Below are 25,592 nucleotides of genomic sequence, written 5' to 3'. Positions count from 1 at the left end.
GAACACTTGCTGCATGTATAGCATATAAAGTTTATGAAAATGACTAGGACATGAATAATTCTGTCAGGAGGTTACAGTCTGGTGGGGAAGATTGGACAGTTGCATTATTATAAGGACATTCTAATACTAGAGTAGACAAAATGAGATGTGCCCCAAAAGAAGCAGGGAGACAGGGAGAAAGGATGGCTCAGTAAATCTCAGGTTATTTATAAGCACAGGATATCCTTGGATAATAATGCATGAGAAGATAAAATGTCACCTTGTACATGTTATTGTGAAAAAATAGAAATATTATTTAGCTAGATAAAATTTTACTGTGCTAGTAATAATAATGAATTCATATTCTTCCCTTTATCTCAAGGCTTCCAGTATTAGTAATTTCCACTGTGATCAATTCAATTATTTGAACTCTGTATTTTCAAAATATATTTTTTGTAAAAATTAATGAATTTTAGCCTCAAATACTAATGATGAAAAAAAGGAAATGAAAATATACTATCTTAGGTTGTTAGTATCTCTAAGTAAGTGCTTTGTCTGCTTTTTACTTGGTGCTCCCAACACCTTCAAAAAACTGATGGAATCTCTTTTCTTTCTTTTCTTGATGTTAGATATCCTCAAAATTTAGCTGTGTTCTGAATTTCACAATTACTTGTCGCAAAAGTGCTTCTCATCCTTTTCTAAAAGTTTACACCCTCCACAGCTTCCAGGTGAATCTCCTCTCCTGAAAAACTTGAATAGTTTAGAATCTGCTGGACTTTTACTGTACCTTTTTCTCTACAATTCTAAGCATTTGACTACCTCCCAATGGTGTCTTCATCATGCCAAATGCCTTTTCTCCCTCAAGTGTACAGTAAGACAAACACTGTTTGCTCTCTGTAATTGACAAGAGAGATGCCATCTCTGTTTTCAGCAAAAGACGCCACCTGTGTCATTTAAACTCCACACTAACAGACAAGCTCTGACAGCCCCCTTTGCTGATGGTGCCCTGAGGCCCTTTCCGTGGGGTGTGGTGGGGGAGGGTGCTTAAAGCAGAGACAGTCCTGGAGCAGCCACAGGAGTCAATGTCCTGAAACTCTGTCAGACTGAGTCATTGCTACCAGGTTCTGAAAGAGAACCATGGGGGTCGTTTTGCATTTTCTTCAAGTAATTGTGAGGAAGACAAAGTAGTTGCATATGGTGGCAGGGAGAAGAGAACTCAGAGCCAAAATAAAAATCTACTGGGCTCCTGAGTACCTAAGACCTTGAAGTTCAAATATCTGAGATTGTGTCTACTATTAAGAGTCGAGGCTACACTTCAAATTGTCATACATACAACTCCCCTGCCTTAGACAGTGAAAGAGACTCTTGCTTCCCTTAATACAGTAGAAATATAAAAATGCAGAGAAAGGGGCAGTCCCTTAGATAGACAAAATTAATGAAAACTGGATTCCTGAGATTGGGCTCCCTATTTTAAAGAAAAGAATGTTCTAGAAACTTTTATATGACAGAATATATTGAAGCCTGTCCTTCCATAATAGAAGGCACTCTGGTCCGACATTCATTAGGAAATATGAGTTAGTGACTTAGTTATGGACATTTCTGAAGGAGAAGGAAAAGAGTGACTACATCTTTCATCAGGATGACTAGAAAACCGTGACCAATTTCACTAGGCATCCATCTGGCTCATTTTCCATCAGATACTAATTTAAAAAATCAAAATACTGACATTCTTTATAGTCATTGGCCCAAAAGCACTCAGGTTTTTTTATGTGTGTCAATTAGGAAAAAAACACATTGAAGAGGATTAATGCCATGATTCTGCCCCAGCTGCCTTTCGGTCACTTCTAATTGTATTCTTGGAGTATACTTGTGTCTTTGTTTTTGTTATTGAGTTCTTACCCCACAGCTTCCTTGTTTTTGTCTCTAAGCCAAATGTTTTGCTCTAGAGGAACATTTTGTTTAATTGCCTAACATATCATCCTTCATGCTGGCCATATCTACACTGGCTGAATGCAGAAATAAATGTGCAGGATTCCCAAGCTGTTATTTTGGAGGAAGTATTCACTCTAATGATTCACACTTCAAGTCCGTTTTCACTATAGTCGGATGCAGAGCCAGTCTGGGCCCTTCTGTGTATTGACTTTCTTTTGGAAAGTGAAGGTCCATTTGGAACCACAATAAACTAGATGGAGAAAGCCATAAATAGTTATATATGATGATTTAAGAAACCAGCCAGAACCACTATTAAAAAGAAACATTTTTGTGAACTTCAAAGAAGTTTTCTTATCTACTTACAAAAAATACATGGCATTAATGAGCAACCAGCCCTTAGTGTGCTTTATCAAATAGCTAGCTAAAGGTGTTGGCTTTGGGTCAGTAGTTGTGACTCTGCACTGGCCAGATAAATGTCAAGAAAGAACAGCCCCTTCCCTGCACAGAGGGCCTCTCCTTGACTATAGTTTCTCCCAGAATCTTTATGGTTTTCCTCACTCATACATTTCTTAAAATAGTGTTGAGGAGAAATTAATTTTATGAAATTCCATCTCTATCTCCCAGTGCAAGAGAATGACTACCCAGGGTGTGTGTGTCTTCTTTAGAAGAACATAAGACACTATTCTGTGACATGCTAAGGAGAGATGCTACTTTAACTAAGTTACTAACTCTCCTCAGTCTTGCACAGTGAAATAGTCACTATTCCTTAAGATATCATCAGTGTCTTCTACTTTCAATTCATTCCAACCAGTAGGTCCCTGTGTTTATGTTACACACCTTGGGCGTCTTCTCTACCTCTGCTTCTTGATTCAGTGATTTGTGATCTGAACAGGACCTTTGGGAAGTATTTTCACGTCTAATCAGACTTTTCCCTTTTCTTTCTCAAAATGACTTTAACTGAAGCATTTATCTTTCCTATGGTTTGATTTTGAATTTGTTTCCTTGTGTCAGCTGGGTATGCACACAATACAAATAAAACATTTGATAAAATGTGAGAACTAAAGAGAAGACATAGCCTTTTCTTCTTAATTCTATATGTATAATATATCAAGCATGTTTTTATATTCCCAAGTTTATGAGAAAATGAGAACAAAAACAATTGGAAGGAGAGTAGGGAGGAGTATTTTAGGATGCACACACATGTATACATGTCTACACACAGATGTATGTATTGGGCAAGGAAGTAGAAACCTAACTACTAATCTTGAGTAATCAGCTGAAAGAGATGTAAAACTTTCTTTCTGAAAACATGGGTTAGATATTTTTTGGTTATAAGGGTTATTGATATTTGAGTTATTTTTATTTGCTATAATGATCCTACTGAAAATTAATTACTGAGCAAACCCATCATTCATTTATTTAATGAGTATTGGGTTCTTCATTTCTGGCACTGTTGTAGATTTTGGTGATTCAAAGATGGTAAGACACAGTTTATACCTCAAGGAGCTCACAATTTATTATGGGATACATAAGTGAAAAGATAAACTGTGATGCTCTTTGAGGCTATAGGTGAAATGAATCTTAAAGGCTGAATAGGAGTTCAGCAACTATTCAAAACCAACAAGGTCCCACCAGGAAAAGAAGACAGACATGCAAATGTGAAAAGTATTTGTCACTTTGAGGGAGGAAATGCTTGGGTAAGGCTAGGGCACTATTCCTGTATGCAGGAAATAAGAGATGCAATTGGTGAGGATGTGGGTTTAAGTAGACATTAGAAAAGGCCTAGACAACCAAGGCCTTCTAAACCACCGTAAAGAATTTAGACTCTAGCCTTTGAGTGTTCAGGGAGCAACTGAGGGATTTTAACAGGAGCAGAGGAATGATGAGGAGCACGGAGCCACATGAAGCATGGATTTTAGGGGTGAGAAGAAGAAAGAGTGAGACCCCAGGCAGGGAGACAAGTTGAAAGACTTCTGTAGTCACCCACAGGAACTGGGAGGACAAGAAGACTTACCTTCAACTCTTAATCAAATGGATATGGACAAAGATCTCTTTGCTCACGTATCCTAATACACAGCATCGATAAGACTCATATGTGGTAGGTTTTATTGTCAAACTTGACGTATACACCAGCATATGTACTTAGAGATGCATGAAGTCACTCTTAAAAATACGACAATTGATGCTATATTCATATGACAGCTTCCAAATGATTTTGGAGAATAGTTGATAACCTGAAAAAAAAGTCACTCAATTGCATAGGAAAATAATCTGTAAAATATAATGTAAAGTAGAATTCTATTTCAATTTGTTTTTATCCAAGAGGGCAAATGACTGAAGGGAACAAAACTGATATTAGTGATTACCCCTAGAGAGAGATAAGGTGGGGCTGTGAGTACAATTGTATTCACAGTGCTGAAAATTTTTGGAAGAATGTGTTTAAGCATTGTACATATACTTAAAAGAAATAACATTATGTTTGAAGAGGAAAATTAAGGAAAAGACTAAAAATATATATGTCAAGTATAGTTATACTTGATAAGATTTTTGGGTTGATTTATTCCCCCCGATTAACGCTTTCCTTTTTATTTTTGTTGTTTTCCTTATATTTATTTTATTAACTGAGAAATACTAATTGTGCATATTTATGGGGTACAATGTGATGTTTTGATCTATGTATAGATTATGTAAAGATTCAAAATCAAATTAATTAATATATCCATTACTCCACCAACTGTTGTATGTGTGTGTTGAGAATGTTTAAAATAATCTACTCTTTTGGCTATTTTGAGTTATACATTATTAATAATTGTGGTCAACATTCAGTGTAAGTTCATTAAAATCTTAGTGATCTTTAGTGTATAGATTACCGAAACATATTTCATCAGTCTAGTTGAAACTTTGTATCTTTTGATGAACATCTTCCTTTATCCTATCTTATTTCCTTCCCCAAATTTTTAGTAGGCACCTTTCCACTTTTGTTTCTATAAATAAAATTAACTTTTGTAGAGTCCACATGTGAGTTCATAATAATATTTGTCCTTCTGCACCAATTTATTTTACTTATTATAATGACCTACAATTAGATCAAACTTGTTGCAAAGTACAGAGTTTGCTTCCTTTTAGAAGGCTGTGTATTATTCTATTGTGTCTATACATCACCTTTTCTTTGTCCATTCAAAAACTGAAGGATACTTAGGTTGCTTCCATATCTTGGTTATTATGAATAATTCTGAAATTAACATGAGAGTACAGATATCTCTTTGGCATACTGATTTGAAGGAAACCTTGTATACTGGTGGTGTCAATGTCAATTAGTATACCCATTTTGAAAAGTCGTATGGAGGCTCCTCAAAAAATAAAAATAAAAATAGAATTACTGTAGATCCTGCAGTAATTCCACTTCTGTGATTTTCTTTGCTTTGCTTTGCTTCTCAAATTTATGAAATTGCATATTTGTATTGCCTTGGTTACACAAAGGAACAATTATAAATTATGATACTCATGCTGTAAACGTCATGAGAAAGGATAAAAATATAAAATATATCCAGCATGTGCTAGCCATCCAATTAGAATCAATGGAACTACCTTTGCTGAATTACCTGCAAAAGGTGCTACACTACATTACTCTTTCCTATAAAGTCTGCCCTTATTATTAGTAAGCTTACACCTCTGCAGGGGAAATGGTAGTGATTTAATAAGGAAGGAAGTCCACCACAAACCACAGGGAGCCAAAGGCACAGCTGGGGTCAACAGGGTTCTTGGAAGAACACCTGAGCACTAAATTCAGCCAGTCCGAGGGCAGCAGGAGATTTCAGGTCACCAGAGACTCAGCTACTTAATTTTGGATTCATTCAGAGTCCTGTGACTGTAACTCTGTATTCACCAAATAAGCAACTTTCTGGTTATAATTTGGCTTTGTGTGTAAAAGTCTAAGGAGATCAGGCACTGGGTCCCTAAGGTACTCATACTTTGGCTGCAAATGGTGACCTGACAAAAGTCATTGGTGATTTTACAAGTGTGTGTGTGTCTGAGGGGCTGAGGAACTCTAAGATAAAGTGAACAAATTTAACTTCAGACCATATCTGGAAAGTAGAAATTTCATCCAGGTAACCTTCTCCAGGAATCTTAATGGTGACCTGGAGCTTACTTTCCTCCAATGAAGTCCACCTCTGTGGAAGCTGAAATGTGTAAACTTACATGCGCATGCACACACACACACACACACACGCACAATCTGTGATTTTTAGCTTACCTCTTAGAGTTTTACAATAGAAACCTTTATGTGATAATTCAGCATTGGAAGTTATTTGTACTACTGTTACTGTAATTTGTACTACTGTTCTATTAATCATTGACACCAACAAAACCTGACTGGGAAATTATGTATTTTCCTCAGACTCAGAAATCCCTGCAGAATGTTTATAAAATACTTTGTACAAATGCACAAAAATACTTAGTGTACAAAAGCACTAAATATTTTTGTTAGACAGACGAAAGAAATTAAAGGCATAAAAATAGGAAAAGAAGAACTTAAATTATCACTATTTGTGGAAGACATGATTCTATACCTAGAAGACCCAAAAAGGTCTACAAAGAAACTACTAGAACTAATAAATGAATTCAGGAAAGTGGCAGGATATAAAATCAACACGCATAAATCAAAGGCAGTTCTGTATATCAGCAACAAAACTTCTGAAACGGAAATGAGGTAAAACACCCCATTCACAATATCCTCAAAAAAAATAAAATAAAATATTTGGGAATCAACCTAACAAAAGAGNGGACTGCAAATTGGTGCGGCCAATTTGGAAAGCAATATGGAGATTCCTGGGAAAGCTGGGAATGGAACCACCATTTGACCCAGCTATTGCCCTTCTCGGACTATTCACTGAAGACCTTAAAAGAGCGTACTACAGGGATACTGCCACATCGATGTTCATAGCAGCACAATTCACAATAGCTAGACTGTGGAACCAACCCAGATGCCCATCAATAGATGAATGGATAAAAAAAATGTGGCATTTATACACAATGGAGTATTACTCTGCACTAAAAAATGACAAAATCATGGAATTTGCAGGGAAATGGATGGCATTAGAGCAGATTATGCTAAGTGAAGCTAGCCAATCCCTAAAAAACAAACGTCAAATGTCTTCTTTGATATAATGAGAGCAACTAAGAACAGAGCAGGGAGGAAGAGCAGGAGGAAAAGATTAACATTAAACAGAGACATGAGGTGGGAGGGAAAGGGAGAGAAAAGGGAAATTGCATGGAAATGGAAGGAGACCCTCATTGTTATACAAAATTTCATATAAGAGGTTGTGAGGGGAATAGGAAAATAAACAAGGAGAGAAATGAATTACAGTAGATGGGGTAGAGAGAGAAGATGGGAGGGGAGGGGAGGGGGGATAGTAGAGGATAGGAAAGATAGCAGAATACAACAGTTACTAATAGGGCATTATGTAAAAATGTGGATGTGTAACCGATGTGATTCTGCAATCTGTATTTGGGGTAAAAATGGGAGTTCATAACGCACTTGAATCTAATGTATGAAATATGATATGTCAAGAGCTTTGTAATGTTTTGAACAACCATTAAAAAAATAAAAAAAATACCTAACATCACAGAATAATGGGACATATAACTGCATGCAAACACAAATCAAATAAATATACATCTCCAAGCAGTAATCAATATTTATTATGCTTGTTTAATAATAATGTAATCCCTTGGTCAGAGATGGCCTACATCCTAGAAGTTTCTTACTCATATAGTAATATTAATCACATATTAGCTGCAGACAGATAAGATTCTTAAAAAAGACTCAGGCACAGAAGTAGAGATGGACATGGACTTGAAGGGAGTATTGCTACATGATTTTGGTGAGAACCCTGTGTTGGTACAGAAGAGCAGTTTATGCAGGGTTAGAGAGGGGATAGTCTTACACAGAAAAGACTGTATCAAACAGTCAATGCTGACAGCTGCAGCTTAGTTTCTCTGAACTCTGAGAAGTCATTGGAGGACAAGTACAAATTCAAATTTGCTCAAAATACTACATGGCTCAGGGCAAGAAACAGCATGTCGCATCAACAGGAAATGAGCAGACATCAAACAAAAACCTGCATGAGGTAACTACAATGATTTGTCCTTTAGTTCAAGTTGTAGGACAACATGCTTCAAAATGTAATCCTTATTCTGCAAAGTGCAATCCGAGATGCTCATTGAAAACACAAGTTACGGGCCTAGTGAATACACACTTATATCAAAGATCAGGTGATCTGCCATGCGTACAACTGTTCTAGGGCCACTGATGTTACTACTAATTTTATATAAGAAATATTTCTAGAGAATAAGTTTCCCAGAGAATGCCACATTTAAGATTATCAGTCGGGATCTTGAAGTTAAGTTAGGGATACAACTAGAATACAAATCTCTCAAAGGCATGAATTATTTTGTTTTTGTTTGTTTGCTGATGTGTCTTAAATGCTTAGAATAATGTAGGGTATATGGTATGAGCTCAGCAAACAGTTGTACAGAGGTTGAATAAAGAGCTTGGGTCTACAATCAAGTACAACTGAATCCCATTCAGCTGGCTTAGCCTCGCTACACCCTTGCAAAATGGGCATGCTAGTGACACATTCCTGGCTGTATCCTGTGGTATCCTGGTTCACTTGTGCTCAGAAGGAACCTGTATTAGTCTCATACACTGCTAACCTCTCCCATCCCAGCCATCACCTCCAAGCACCCCAAGGGCCCCTCACCCAGTTTTGTACATCTCCCTGGCCACCAGGACCAGGGACTCCCACCATGTTCCAAGACTCCCAAACCACTGCCTGATAACCTGGAGCTCTCCACCTTCTACCTGTACCTGGCCTTGTCCTACTACATGTGGCTTTGAAGATCTGCACCAAATGTTTTCTTCATCAGTCTCGGGAGGAAAGGGAATATGCTGAGAAGCCGAGGGAGTCGCAGGATTGAGGGACTGGCCAGGTCTTCCTTCAGGATATAAAAGGACCAGGCCCTCAGAACTTGGAGAGCAGGTTGGAGGCAGTGGAGGGTACCTTACACTGGAGAATCTCAGTCAGTTACTTCTGGACCTGGACAAACTGGCCACTGAAACACCTGTGACATCATGGAGGTGCATGACCTGAATGAGCAGATGAAATCCATCAAAGAATTGGGCCACCGTGTCCATCTTAAGTAAGATGGAGGTCCTGGTCTGGCATGGCAGAATATCCCTTTGATAAGTACACCCTAGGAGATAGTGATAAGGAGAACCCAGCCTTAGGCCAACTTCTCCTCAAGCCTGGAGTGACTTCCCTGGTCACCAAGCATTGCATATAGATTGGGACTGCATTTACCTTTTCTATAAGTTGTATCAAAACATCTACTGATGTTCTTTAGTTTAGTTTATACCATTCCTCCAAATACAAAAATATGGTGTCTTTCTGCCCTCCCCCCAAAAAACCTATAAAAATTAAATTAACAGCTGAAAATCATTTAGCAGAGTGCCTAGCCAGAACAAGTCTTTTATCAATGAGACTTAACTACTCTTTAGCATAAGAGTGATACTAGAGATTAATGGAATGACATGCTTATTGACACTCTCAAAGTTTTTTTTTTTTAAATGAGACCTATAATAATAAAATTAAACTAAATACATGCTCTTTTCATGAATTCTCAATGATCAGAGAACCATATGAGTTTTTGTGTGCATAATGAAATAAACACAAGTACCCAAGCCATAGAGAATTTTACCTATTTGTAATTTGAAATCTTTCCCACTTCTCCCTCTTTCTCTGCATGTAGTGTGTGTGTGTGTGTGTGTGTGTGTGCGCGCGCGTGTGGTGTCCTCTTTCCTCTTTCCTCTCTTCCTTTTCTTCCCTTCCTTCTTTATCTTTTCTTTTGTTTTTTTTTTTGGTTTAGAGAGTGATTTATTGGAAGGGTTGATTTCAAAGAAGGAAGAAAATAATGAAAAAGTTATAACAGAATGAGTCACTCACTCTTTTGGGCTCTGTTATCCTGTAGAATGGCTGATCTTTCTTTTCTCTCTCTCTTTTTTTTTAACTTCAGGTTATATTTAAAGGGTCACACTGGGACAGCAGGAAAACAGAGCAGCCTGATCTTGCACGGTGCTGATTTCAGTACTAAAGATGCTGATAACGACAACTGTATGTGCAAATGTGCCCTCATGCTAACAGGAGGTGAGTCCTATGGGGCCATGCTCTAAGCTGTGTTTCGCTGGTCTGAGGTTTGAGGTTTCTTATCAATGAGAAAGGGTATGATCTTCTGGTCAGAAAACTTAACAGCAAGTCCCTTGTTCTGCCTTCTAATTTATCCTGGATTCTTGTGCAAGACATTGCTAGCATATTTAGAGGTTTGCTTCCTCTTACAATATCTGTAGTGGGAGTATGCTGAGCTTTGTTCTCAATATATTCTTTAGCTTCTCGAAATCTCAGCTATTCTACCTTCCAAAGAGTCTTCATGATACCTATACTGAAAAGAACAACAATTTAGCAATACAGCATATAGAATAATTGCCTCTTACCAAATGCTGAACAATTGTGTATTAGAGTTCATTGAATATTTTGTTGAAATAAAACAACAACAACAAAAATGGAATCATAATTAAACCCGAAGTTAGAAGATTCAGACCAGCTATACCAAGGTTTTCCATTATGTGGAAAACATATTTTACAACATATTTTGTAATGTATTTACAACATATTTTAATGTATTTACAACATATTTTAGCTAGTATAGGGTATACTATGAAATAATATTTTTTCTTTAAGTAAGAAAGTTAATCCTTTTTGTACCTTTTCAATATTTTTTCAGTCTTCTGATTGTGCCAAAGACAAATTCTCAATTTGGTGCTAGAATGTCTGTGACATTTCTCTAGCACTTACTAAACAGTCGTCTTATCCAAGAAAGACCAGAGCCTTGCCCTTCTTCTCAGAGCCTTGGGTAGGCAATGGCACCTACCTAGAATCAAATAATGCTATTTTGTTTTAATTTTATTATATTTTATATCTAGCATGTACTAAAGCAAGTGTTACTACTGATTTCTTTTTAAAGGGATGCTATAAATTTTGCATTTTAAAGTACATTCATGATATTGCATAATTAATAGATCATTGATTTCAACAAAAAGTATTAGTTAAATATTAGTTCTAGGTATAAATGGATATAGAAAAATCTGTGAAGTTGATATATGGCTGATTACATTCTAAGAAACACTAATCTAAAACCCATTGGCAAGTGATGTTGCTCACAAATGGTGTAAGCTCTGGCAAGGGATTGGTACCAAATAATACTAAAAAGGAAAACCCTGTTTTATTGTTTCTTTTCTCACAATTTTGGTGTTCCTTCCGTCTCTTAATGGAAAGCAAGCAATGCCACCCTCTACTATTCTGATACTCTTTTTGTATCTTTGTAGAACAAAACATTTTCATCCTAATGAGGATAAAAGTTGAAATCTGCTATTTTCCTCCCCAAACACTATCTTTCTGCTCTTTTAGTTGCATATTATTATATGTCATTGCAAATGTTGTTCTATCTTCCTTAAACTCCAATCCAACTTTGAGACCAGCAAGGAAATTTTCATCTCTACTTTGTACAAAGGAATATGAAAGTCAATCCTGTTTCAACTTCTATCCTTAACATCTGTGCAGAGGATGTGATAGATATATAGGAACTCAAGAGTAAATATGGTGCATGAGTGAATGAGTAACTATCTGTAACTCTCAAAATAACTTTCAAATTTTAAATCTAATGATTTGAACCATTAGATTAAAATTTTCACTCATCAGATAATAGAACATGGAAAGCTGTGGAAGGAAGATTTTAGAATAATCTTCCCATCTTCCTCTCTATCTCCAACCCCTTCATTACTACCACAACCAAATCATAGATTATTGACCTCCATCCCTTCCACCTATGTTGAAATCTTTTCATTATGAAACCAGCCTCCATATTATCAAAGATAAGCCATTATGATTCTGCTTCTATCACATCCTTCTACTTAAGCTTCAGGTATGTCATTTGGAGATCATATTCAACCTCATCAAATATTTAAAAATTTCTTATATGTCTTTGTGACCCCCCCATAAAATACAGTTATTGCAAATCTAGGAAATTTGTTTTAAATAGTACCCACAGGTCTTGAACATTTTCTCCAAAGAAACATTTCTTTTCATTACCTTCCTGATCCCATAAACGAAATTTTCAGCAGCTTTATACAAAGACAAAAGGACTTGGATTTTCCATTTTCCTGCCCATTTTAATATTGAAATACACTTCATTTTCACCACTCTATTTTTACAGATAATTTTTTCTTCCAAATAAATAAAGTTACATGAAAGACCAACAGTAAAATCTTTCAAATGTGTGTTCTTAGAAGAACATTCCAGTACGTTCATATTCCTGTCATAATAATGAAAATATGGAGCAAAACAAAGAGGAGTATGCACCTCTTGGTTGTCGAGAACACTTCATTGCTTAGATTTATGATTTTTATTTCTGCTTCACATGATAGAACTTTGTCATGTTCTTTCATCCATAATCATTCTTGGACCTGCTTCTTAGCCACCAATAAACACATATATTGGGGAGAAAAAAAATTCCACTTATTGCTTGGGCTGGAATAGTCTAAGTAAATGTGTTTTTGTAATAAATGCCATTACCCTATCAAATATCCTTCTGAAAGATTCCAGGTCTTGCAAAACCATTCACTCTGAAAAGCTAAAATGTGGAATTTAGATAGCTGAGAACTGGAAAACATAAGGATGAATGTCAGTGACAGTCCAAGTACCTGGAGTGTTGCCTGGAACTTATGTCTTAGTTAGCTGCTACTCCCTGCCACCATTATTTATCCACTGTCAGATTTTCCCTTACAACCATTCTCATTGTCTAATGACTATTCCTTTCTTTATTAAAATAGTCTCTTTTAAGCCATAGACTTCAAACTGTTTGAGACCAATAACTCAATGACTTGTCATCATCAAAGTTTCCTTCTATCTTCTTTATTTGTATATTTTCCTTTAAAAAGGAACTGAGGGTATAATAGGTTTATTTTGCACTATCTTACATAATTTTTTTTTCAGTAGAGGAGGGAGTTTAGTTGGAGCACATGGTATCATTGTTACCTTTATCTGTTAAAAAGAGTGAAAAATAGAAGATAGGCTTACTTAAAAGCAGATGGTATTTCAGCTAGACACAAGGTGGACCATCTTAATCTTTGTGTCTTCTTCTTTTCTAACATCCCAAAGTCTTTTTCCTACCAATATGATGTATTTTTTAATAAGCTCTATTAAGGAGATCAGCTACTATTAGATGAAAGAACAGGACAGATTAGAGCTAATCTTCATTGAGAGAGATTGTCAACCAAAGAGTTAATAATAGATGACTCAATTTCTAATCTTAACAAGTTCTGTCGATAAAATATACCATGTGGTAGAATTATTTGGGGAAGAGGGAAGAGAGTTTAGGTGGAGAGTTGAGGGGGTCCAAAGCTGGAATAAGTAGTAGGAAGAGTTGTGCCTTTGTAGTGATGGACAAAATAGAGAGCTATTTATTTGACAGAGTTTATTTATACACTTTCCTGTAATTGTGAGTCTAGTAAAAATAGCTCCCAAGTTTTTGGTCTGTTTCTGAATTCTATCATTCCATACACTCATTGACACTGTTGGTGGGGGAACGAGTGATATTATTTTTAGTGCCTAGGTGGTAATCCATATTACTCAACATTGTTGGTTGAAAGGAGACACAGTGGGCTGAGAAAGCATCTGACGTTTGCATCAATAGAAATAGATACCACAATGTTTTACACCCTTTTTCCCAGAAGTGTTCGTACTTATCCCCACCTTACCAGCAAGCCAGCAATTTCTCTATCCAATTTAAATATTGAAAAACTTTTATGTCTCATTACACATTTCTTATTGTACTAGAGCATATATTTCAAGGTCAAAATCGCCACACACATTTTCTATGGAAATGACCTCCTAACTAACCATTAAACAGAGGTGATTTGTCAGCATATATTTATAAGCCAGAAATGTCTGTATTATGTGATTACTGTTGACCTCAGGAAAATTCGTAAAGTTTCTCCTTAAATTTCCCCCTTTATAAAGGATGCTACTGAAAATCTGTATATTTCTGTAGTGGGAGAAACAGATTTATAAGGTAATTGTAGTAAATATTTCTTTAAGTCCCTCAGGAGAGTTCCTATTGTGCACCTCACTCCCAATCCAAAGAAAATAATCAATTTCACCAAAAATTTAACAGTTTTTTTCTACCATTTATTTATTTATTTGTTTATTTTTGACTGCGGAAGCAAGCAGGGGTTTCCAGCCTCGTAGCAAATAAAGTAGACTTCAAGCCAAAGTTAATCAAAAAGGATAAAGATGGACATTACATACTGCTCAAGGGAACCATACACCAACAAGACATAACAATAATAAATATATATGCCCCAAACAATGGTGCAGCTATGTTCATCAAACAAATTCTTCTCAAGTTCAAGAGTCTAATTGACCACAACACAATAATCTTGGGTGACTTTAACACACCTCTCTCACCACTGGATAAATCTTCCAAGCAAAAGTTGAATAAAGAAACTATAGAACTCAATAGTACAATCAATAACTTAGACTTAACTGACATATATAGAATATTTCAACCTGCATCAAGTGGATATACTTTCTTCTCAGTAGGACATGATCCTTCCCTAAAATCGACCATATAATATGCCACAGAGAAACTATTAGCAAATACAAAAAAAGTAGAGATACTACCATGCATTTTATCAGATCATAATGGAATGAAATTGGAAATCAACGAAAAAATAAAAAATAAAAATTTCTCCATCACGTGGAGACTAAACAATATGCTACTGAATGAACAATGGGTTACAGGAGACATCAAGGAGGAGATTGAATTTTTCTACTATTTAACATTAAGAAAATGAAATGTAATTTCATTCAGTGAATGAAATGCTTTCATTTGTATAGATTTATTTACTTATTTAAATATATTATAATAAATAATTTATATATTTTTTCGAGTTCTAGGAATTGAACTCAAGGATACTTGGCCACTGAGTCACATCCCTTGCCCTATTTTGTATTTTATTTAGAGATAAGGGTCTCACTGAGTTGCTTAACATCTTGCTTTAGTTGAGGGTAGCTTTGAACTCACAATCCTCCTGCCTCAGCCTCCTTAGCCTTTGGGATTACAGGCATGTACCACCATGCCCAGCTGATTTATTATATATAAGATAGATATGCAAAAATCCCTCTTACTGCAAGACTAGAAAAAATGGAAACATTACTAGATTATCACTTTTTTTCATTTTTTTATTGGTTGTTCAGAACATTACAAAGCTCTTGACATATCATATTTCATACATTAGATTCAAGTGGGTTATGAACTCCCATTTTTACCCCGTATACAGATTGACTAGATTATCATTTTTGAAGTAAACTTATATTCAAGGAAGATGTGGTCTTTGACACTAAATTAAGATTCTTCAAAATAAGTATTTTTAAACAACTATTTAAGCTACCAGTGTTGAACTACAATTACTATAATTATATTATCTAATTATTAAGGAATTACAGAAATGAATATATCTAAAAGTCTGCTGTAAAATAGTCACTAAAGGTTGCTAACAACAAAAAAACAAACAAGGTATTGTTTTACATAGCTTTCCTTTCTAGTTTTCTTTTAGTGCAATTTCCATATTTAGTATATCATATAAAAGCTATGTAAAAATGTGACCTAACCTTCTGCAGAAAGAATCTGTTGCGACAGAAACTCCTATCTCTTTTCCCACACATAAACTATTTCAGCTGACAGACAAGACTTTCTAAAGCTAACAAAGGATATTTCTCAGTTCATCCCTAAAGGGGGGGATAAAACCATACGCATAAATTTCTTAGTGTGCCCCAGAAATTACCGGATGCTAACGGAAGAGAATTGATAAATGTTTGCATTGCCTGCTTTGTAATCTTCATGAAGACAATGAAAGAAACTAGCAGCTTCTTCAACTGGTAGATGACAAAGAAGTGACAAAATCTTTGGAAAAAGAACATTATCTTAGCATTTTTCATACCAGGAAAGGACATGCAAAGCATCATGAGGTAAATGTTATTCTCTAGGTTTTAAGAAAAACTGTCAAGATAAAAGATACATATGAGGGCTGTGGTTGTGGCTCAGTGGTAGAGCACTCCCCTAGCATGCATGAGGCACTGGGTTTGATCCTCAGCACCACATAAATATAAAATAATAAAATAAAGATATTGTGCCCACCTATAACTAAAAAATAAATATTTTTAAATAGATACATATGAATAATTTAAGATTGATTTTAAAAAATCTACATTGCATTACTTTTATTTCAATTTGGTGTATTTTTAGTGTATAAGAATATACATCTGTTCCTAAAAAAATACATGTTCCTTGAATGCAGGGACTTTGTGCTGTCCCCTACTACTTCCCCAGGACCTGGCAGAGAGTATGGCACACAGTATGTACTCAGTATTATTGGTTAGTTAACTGAATATGTTATCGGAGACTCAGAATGGACACTGAAAAATCATAAATGATCCTGGTGAGAATACATAAAATAAATTATGAATGACACTCTTGCTTGTACTTAGGTTTAAAATATATAGACATATACATATGCTTGTATATAAACATACACATATATCTGTATATAAACATATACTTGCTCTGTACAAACATGAAACAAAAGGATGTATATCAATAATTGGGACCAACTTTTAAAAAATCACAAAACCCCAGAAGATTAAACAGCAGAATAATAAAAATTTGAGTGTTAGGATTCTGTTTAAATAAATTTGAGTTCCCTACATATAAAATTTAGAATTATATTCCTATTTTCTCAGTACATTTTTCTGTTCTTAGAAAGCTAGCAAAGAATATCAGAGAACGCCTTTCATAAATTTAGGAAAAAGTGAATTAGAATCAATATGCCTACTCAGAAAGCTACAACCCAAGGTTAATAACTAACAATGGATGTAAAATAACCAAACAATTAATTTTGCTTGTATTATACTTAATGAGTGGTACCGTGAATAGTTTTTCAGCTTTTATATTATTTAACAGTTTTGCATTAATTTAAATTGTTTATATTGAATAACTTACATGCAGTTTCCAAAAACCTCTGAAATAGGATAAATACGGACCAGAACAACTCCTTTCACAAAAACTGAGATACTGAAAGGTGAGCTATTTACCCATAGTCACTGAATTACAGTTAGAAGTAGGGTTTGATGGCCAGCACTCAGTCTCCAGAGGCTGTCACCCTGTGACTCTTTCTACTGCCTCCTTGTACAGAATGGCATTCAAATAATAATAATAATAATACTCTTTTTACTGTTTGTAGTATATTTCCAGGAGCATTTTCTCACTTAGATATGGTGAGAATTGAAGCCTGAGCAAGGGGAAAACAATAAAAGAATACCTACAAGTTTTATATGAATTCAATATTCAATATTACTGGCCAGGATAAACAAGTTTTCATCTTTTGGAACAATAAATAAATAAATAACACTAAGTCCTTGGCCTAAAGTGGGTATAGTATGGGATGGCAGAAAAAATGAAGACCTCTGAAAGTTCTTGGACTCCTGCACATGCCCTACAAGACCCGCACAGCTGCTCCTTGAGACTGGCTGAGGGGAGGCCAACTGTGCACACATAAAGTGACTTTTTCATTATGATCTCGCTGATAACAGCGGTACCCATCAATTCAGTTCAGTGAAAAGAGTGAACTCTTAGTCTCTCCGCAAGCTCCTTTACATATTGCTGATCAGAACACATGCACTAAAAATAAATGAAAGAAAGAAAAAGATATATCTTTTCACTTCGGTGTACTCTTTACCTTAGAAAAGAAGTGTTGAGAGACATTTTGTTTAGGATCAGAAGACTTTGAGAGTTAGGTTTCCTGACTTTCAAATAAATTTGAACTTCCTGAGTACAAAGTTTAGAATCAAATTCCTATTTTCTGGGCAGAGTTTCATTTATTAGTGATAAAATGTGAGTTTTCTACTTCAAAGATAAAAGACTCAAGTGATTTTTTAAAGGCCTGGGAAGGCTGGGATAGTTTTTACAAAACTAAATTTTAATGAGTTAAGTGTAAATGAATTAGAAACATGCATCTCCGATTTCTTATTAAAATATACATGAGGTTACAGGTTATAGACAAAAATGCTTGGCAAAGTACATCTCAGCCCTTGCCAACTTGAAAACATTTGAGACATGTTATCAGTTGTCCCAACCGCAGGCAGAGGGAAGCTGCTTTCTTCCATCCCATTCTTGCATCACTGAGTTCTTTTGAAATGAAAGTGTCTTTCCTAGAAACTTCTTTAGCATATTTCTTATTAGTTACTCCAAGGCACACAAAGAACAAAGTACTAAGTGAATATTTTTCCAAGATTGCACAGCACATATAAATTCAGCTATCTGGTATCTGGTCAGAGGGGAATTGCAAACACAGCCATGTTCCTCAGTCTGTTCAAACCGAATATCTTCATCTCATGCAAACTTACCTATACACTAAGGACCTGTGAAAACCAAGAAGTTACCAGGATAATGCTAGACTTTTCCTTGCCTTATATAAATATATTTTAACCACATCTTACCAGGATTCATATTTAGTAGACCTTGCTATCCTTAATTTTTTCATAGAAAGGTAGAAAGTAGAAAAACTATTTGCAATATTTTGTTACAAAAATATTTGTTTATGTAGTTTTTTTTTTTTTAAAATGCATGTCGAGGAGAAGAAAAAAAAAAAGAAACAACAGAGACTACTTACCTGCACAGAAGTAACCTACTTTTGCTAACTTGTAGTTTATAATATTTTATAATGGAATTGAAATGGTCATGAGAAATACTTGCCCTTTGATTTCATTTTCTGTCATCTCAATTTGGCATCTTTATTATCATCAATTGCTCTCTGATACATCACAGTGTGTATGACCCACTGGTCTTAAGAGATAGTTGAATACTTCAAGGTCAATAATTTTGATTGCTCATATATTCAAAACAGAACATTGGGAGAAAATCTCGGTCAGGTTTTTAAATGCAATGTTTTTATAATGTGAACACTGTAAACTGTGCTCATTTGCAACAGAATTGTTTCCATATTTTTCTAACAGACTGTACCGAACAAATAAAATTTGTTAGCACCGATGACCTTGTCATCATTATTCCATCATTATGGTGGAGCCAAACAATCTTGTCCTTTTTGTTCTTGCCTCAAAACTCCCCACTCTGTTTCCTAAGCAACACCAGATAGAGTTTTACAGGATATCATAGTACGACATTTTATTTGATCCTAACTGAGCTGTGAAAATGGTTGACTGGACATTAGAATCCATATATTATGAATGGGACTTTGGAAATTTCCTTAAACTCTCTGAGCTTTTTGTGGTTATTATATACTTGCCATATGTAGAAAGCTGTTTGGGAGATGAAATGAGAAGAATGCATGCAAATATCTCCATGCAGTTCCTAAAACATATAAACCATTCAATAAACACCACATGTTGTTGATATCATTTCCTAGGGTCTCAGTTTAACTGATTAACAGCTTGTTAATTGATGAAGTCAGCATTGAAGCTGAGGTCTTCAAACTTCTCATCTCTCCGGGTCCTCAATTCTTCACAAGAAAATTTAGAAAAAGTATAATGTTTTCCCTCCTGTTTATTTTTTCCCAACCCCTTACCCATTGGCACTCCGGCCAAACTAAGCTGCTGGCTGACACTCTGTTCTGCTTTTCTAGGGTACATAGAGTACTTGAAAATTCTTTTGGTCTACTGAAATCATACCATCTCTCAAGACCCAGCTCAGGTGGTAAATGAATGAATCTCACAGTCCCAAAAGCAGTCAGGACCTTCTGCCCCTTTATTTCTATAACATGTTCTTTATCTCTTTGTTTAGTAACTATCATCTGATTTATTTAAACAGTTAGTCTTCTACAAAAACAGTGCATACCTTGAAGTCAGGAACATATTTCCCCCTGTCCCCTTGTCTGACGGCTGGTTAGTCTGTGTTGAATTGCTTCTAGGTTCAGTTTTCTCCCCTTCATCACACTGACACGTATGGCTTTGACAGTCCATATAGAATGAGGACTTTACATGCTGCTTGATTAAACATTTAGCCTGGCAGATTTGGTTCCCCTGTTTAAATATGGGTTCCCATTCCTAGCGAATGTTTTACTTGTTCAGCTGATGATAGATAAGCAGGCTGGCTAAACTATAATTTTTTCCACAAACATTATTCAGCTTTCCATCAAGACTATTTCTCCACCTCATTTTCTGAAAGTCTCCTCTCTTCCCTAATGTAGCAGTTATAGTGATGCTCTTTTAGTCTCTAACCACACCAAGTTGTCTTTCTTCCACACGACATTTGCATGTGCTGTACTCTGCTTAGAAAATTCTTTCCCTGACTTCAAATGGCTGCCTCCCTCCCTTCCTTCAGGTCTCCCATGAATGTGAAACACTATCTTATCCTCCTTCACAGCTCCCTGTTTTCTCCATGGCATTCTTTGGTCATGATTTGTAGTTCATTTATTTACTTAGATTTATTTCATCTGCTTCTCATGTTGGAAGTAATTTCCTTGAGGGCAGGGACCATGTCTGTCCTGTTGAGTATTGTGTAACACTTGAATGAATAAAGAAAGAAAAGATGAATACAATAAGCACAGAGGTTATATATTGGGGTGTCTATTAAATATAGCCTTTTAGTAAACTAAACAGTTCCCCAAGTTGAATCGGTTGGTCAATCACTCAACAACCCTGAAGTTACATGCCAGTCCTGTGCTAAGCAAACTCAATTAGGTGTAGCACGAAAAATGTAACACGGACCAGTGTATAAACCAGGGTTTTCCGTTGCTTTTATGATGATGAACAGACTGGGTTAATTTGTTCTTCAAGCCCCCTTATTGTCAAACAACTATCTTGTTGACTGTTAACCCAGCCACAATGGCCTTCTTTTGGTGTCTCCAAAATGTCATTCTCACCACAAATTCATTATTGCACTTTGCTCAGAAAAGAAACACAAAATTAATTTATCTGATTTTCTTCCTAGGTCCCTATAGTTTCCTGTCTCTTTTCTAAGCTCATCCAAAGCTTTCCTATGAATAATCCTTTAGCCTGTGCTCTTTATTTTTCTGCTGTCTATCCACACTTTTCTAGAAGTCCTGTAACTTTGTATAAAACAAATAACTGAGACACACATTTTCAGCATGGATATTTTAATGTGACTCAACACAATAGAGCATTCTTTGAATCTTCATTATTCTCATTAATAAAGTAAGTGCATGAAATTATGCACTTTATGAAATCATGATGTGTATTTGAAAGAGTAGGAAAGATTCATTGATACAATGAAAAAGTGTCTCAAGAAAGACACAGAAAAGGAGCAGGTAAATTAAAACATGGAAGCAATAAGTTGGATTTAATTTTGGAGTTTCACTTTAGTGCTCTAGAGTCTTCTGTGTAAATAAATTCTCTAATATTAGAATGTCTGTTGTACTACAAAAAGCATATTTTTAATACGAGCACTGATCGAAATTAAGGAGGTAGTCTTAAGGAAGTAATGATAGGATTTTACAGTTCTTCCTTCTTTGCCCAACAAGTACCTTCTTGTCCCTTGTGTTTTGACAGCATTAACATTTATGTTTGCACAAAGCATTGCATAGAGTGTCTCTCAAAATCCATTGAGACATACTTGACTGCTTGCCCCAGGATGAATCGGTGATTACTGTAGCTTGTTATGCCTCTAGTGTGACTTTATAAACACAACCCAGCTGTATTCATCTTCCGAAATTGAAAAATGAGAACTAGCTTTTCTTCATTTAACTTTATTCTAAAGTTTCTGCAAGACGATGCTCATGTTACAGTCCAACATCAGCTGTACAGTTTTCTCTTTCTTTAGCTATTAGTCCCTTAGGTACAACTCTGTAATCAAAGAGAGGTCAACTGTATCCGAATACAAATATGCCAGAATGTCTCTGGCATAAGTCTCTCCCTAAAGATTTCAGTAGTGTTGCTTCAGGAGACAGAAAAGTACTATGCTTTATCTAAACATCTTAGACCTTACTTCATTAAAAACATAAACTTGGGTTATCTAGTTATCCTTATAGAGTTATGCAAGCACAGGATTTCCATACTACCCATCAAGTTTGTTTTTCTTTTTGCTAAGTTTAGGAAAAGCTTGAACAATCATAGACAAAATATTGCTATACGTGCACTGTCTGAATACTATGGATGAACTTCACAGTTGCTATAAACTATTGAGAGGATGGATGAATTGAAATTCAAGTTAAGCATCATAGGCATTTTACAGTATTCAGTTTTAATTTTAGAAGGAGCTGAGAGCTAGTTCTTGACAAAATCAGAAGTCAATGGAGAACATATTTTGTTTTACTAATAATTGTTGTATTCTTAATGAAGGCTTGAGGTAAAATGCCTATGCCTTTTACTTACTCCACATTTTCTTCCAAGTCTGACTTAGATTGTATCTTCAGACTTCCAAAATTACTGTGGGAAGTGACTCCCAAGCGGGGGGGCGNGGGGGGGGGGGGGGGGGTCACACTGAAAGCTGGTTTTCAGAAGAGCATCCTTCTCTTAGATTGTTCATATACATCTTTAACCAATGTCGTCGGAAACAATCCACTGCCAAGATGATAGACCCTGAATGCCTCCTATTTTTAAATAATCATGACATTTCAATAAGTTCTCCACCAGTTAATGCCAGTAATTTCCAAATGTTCAATTTGTAATTGTTGCTTCTCTTTATCTCTTCCATTATTAACTGCTTTTTCAGGCTGGTGGTTTGATGCTTGTGGCCCCTCCAATCTAAATGGAATGTTCTATACGGCGGGACAGAATCATGGAAAACTGAATGGAATCAAGTGGCACTACTTCAAAGGGCCCAGCTACTCTTTACGTTCCACAACCATGATGATTCGACCTTTGGACTTCTGAAAGCGTAATACCAGAAGTAATTATAAAAACAACAAAGAAATCTGGGGAAACTAGCAGATGAGAGACTGTTTCTGAAATGAACAATATTGTCTCCCTTCCAGCAGCAGATGGTAGTTAGGTGATGTCATCAAGGTTCTTGACTGTGGATTTGGAGCCTTTTGAGTTCACAAAAGTCTCTACTTGGGTCACTGTGTTTGTGTGGCTTGACTCTAGAGAATGCTACTCACTGACATGCTTTAAAAAGGGAAGAAGAACTGCTCAGCTTGCTGTGCTTCAAACTACTACTGGATCTTAGTTTGAAACTATGATAACCAGATGATAAATATGGCTTATTTCATGTGAAACCAAGAAGAAGGAGAAGAAGAGGAGAAAGAGAGAGAGAGAAAGAGAGAGAGAGAGAGAGAGAGAGAGAGAGAGCATGAGCAAATGAATAAAATGAACATGCATGAAGATAGAAAAAGGCCTGCCACAATCCTTTGGGAAATAAATATTACATCTGTAAAATGGTATTATCTCTATGCAAACCTACAAATAAGTAAGTGTATACTGTTGCATAATTTTGATACAGTTCAAAAGGAGCAGCATTGTCCTCTGAGTTCAATATTAATGGATTTCAGAATAACAGTTCCAATATCATACTTACTAGTTGATCTGAGTTAACCTGTCTTCAATTGTAAATTCCATTTTTGTAAGCCATATAAATTGTAGTGCATGGAAGATAACAGTGTACGGTAGAAACACTATTCATTACTCTGATGTTTTAAAATACAGTTTTCAAAAGAGATAAAATCAAATGTGGACATAGCATATGTGCTACAGTTTTCATTTACCTTAAAAAATAGATGGACTGATAAATATATTTATAACATGAGTAAATTAAAGAATATGAAATGTATCACCTTGTTCTTAAAATAACAAACATGCATTTAATATTTCCTTTGCTATTATATGGGAAAGCAGTACTTGGAGTGTATTAAGTTGAAATAAAACCAAGTAAACTGGAGCAGTTCATTTTACAGTATCTTCTTACATGTGTATACATGGCTGTGACTTAATTATTTTATAAGTGTTTTTAGATCTTTAATTGTCAACCTGTTATTTTCAGCTAATTTAATTTTTTTGCTAATTAACTGAAACATGCTTACTAAATTCACCCTGTTCCAGTTTCTATTAAAGGTACACTTTGAAATCTACAAAAATTAAAAAAACACAATTATTAATATCATTGCACATAGCATGTTTATATCCATGTTAAACTTAATACCTGTTTAATCTGGAATATGCAACACTGTCCTTAATTGATGCATATAAATACAAGTGTTCAAAGAAATATATTTTTACTTAATTAAATATATTACTCCTCATTTTTTTTCCTTTAGGTTCTATTTCTTTAGACAATTTTAAACTATTAATATTAATGGAGAAAATTGGCAAAAACTCTCTATATCACATGTAAGGGAAAAACAGAAAATAAAATTATAATCACCTAATAGAAAATTATGACTGCTAGGTGCTAGAAATATCTTTAATAAAATATTCCTATGGGATAATCTATTGTAAATGAATTTTAGGGCAGATGTCTGTGGCAACTAAAGTCACTAAAGTGTTTTTTCAAGAAATGCTCTCTGCCTGTAAGTGTTGAAGGTTACAGTATTTTTCTTTTCTTCATCGAAATTTGCAAAACATGAGCTATTGTGAAATGAGTACATTGAATGAATACGTAGATATTGGATCTCCTTCCTTGGAAAATTAATAGGTTTTCTAGAAGATTATCATGCCAAAATTTCAGACTTGATCCATTATGCCTTAGTGGTTTTTCTCCATTTGGGAGAATAAAGCTATTTGCATTTTTAAGAAAAAAATTTAAAAGTTTACAATCAAATCTTTTTTTATATTTATGCATCTGTATACAAACAACCGCTTTTTGCCTTACAAGTGACATTTGCAGGTATTACACAGTTTTTCTATTATCAGTGTCTTCTTGATAATATTGTAAAGCCTCTCCCTCTCAAAACCTTCTTTATTATCTTCATTTTAAGTGAAATAAAATGAGCATTTTGTTGTTTGTGTTCCCACAAATTTTTTAAACCAATCTTTGGATAAAGAATACTATTTTCCCAATCGATATTACAAAAATAAAATGAAATAATGAAAAAAAAGAAAGCATGATATTTACTGTTGTCTGCGTTTGAAAAATGAAATATTGTTTCCAATTATTTATAATAAAGCAGTATAAAATGTTTTATGACTCCATTATGTGTGTTGTGTAATGCCTACATGTTTATAGCATCTTCACATGTATATCCTTTGCATTTAATTATTTCAGAGTAAGATAATTAGTATTAAAATTTTGTCTTTCAACTTTTATTGCAATAAAATTGATGTGGTTTCTATGCAAATTTCTTCATATGGATCACAACATTATTTGTTTTAAATAAAATTGGAAATAAAGTTTGTGCAATTTCATCTCATTTTAAATACACATTTTACAAAATTTATATTTGACATCTATGAAGATAAAGAGTCACTGAAAAAAAATTAGCAAACTAAAGCCTCAATCTTTGAAAAACTTCTGGTTTGGAATGGTATAGAAAGCTTAGCCCTATTACAATCATATACCCAGTTAAAGGGTCTGAGTCCCACATACTTGCTCTAGGATAT

The 25,592-nt window shown here is 35.1% G+C and overlaps 1 protein-coding gene across 4 annotated transcripts in view; it reads left to right on the top strand.

Moving 5' to 3' along the window:
• The window catches only part of Angpt1 (angiopoietin 1), a 228,026-nt gene extending 202,644 nt beyond the window's left edge, over positions 1-25,382 (top strand). For all 4 annotated transcript variants that reach the window (XM_048802014.1, XM_048802012.1, XM_048802013.1 and 1 more), the window contains 2 exons: positions 9,988-10,118; positions 22,771-25,382. In XM_048802014.1, the coding sequence (XP_048657971.1) occupies positions 9,988-10,118; positions 22,771-22,931 (292 nt within the window). In that variant the 3' untranslated portion in view covers positions 22,932-25,382. The remainder of the gene's footprint in view (positions 1-9,987; positions 10,119-22,770) is intronic.
• Positions 25,383-25,592: the final 210 nt, after the last annotated feature.

Source organism: Marmota marmota, unplaced genomic scaffold (genome assembly GCF_001458135.2).
Source record: "Marmota marmota marmota unplaced genomic scaffold, marMar, whole genome shotgun sequence".
NCBI lineage: Eukaryota > Metazoa > Chordata > Mammalia > Rodentia > Sciuridae > Marmota > Marmota marmota.
The sequence above is the reverse complement of the archived record's forward strand: the minus strand, read 5'-3'. Positions and strand labels throughout refer to the sequence as shown.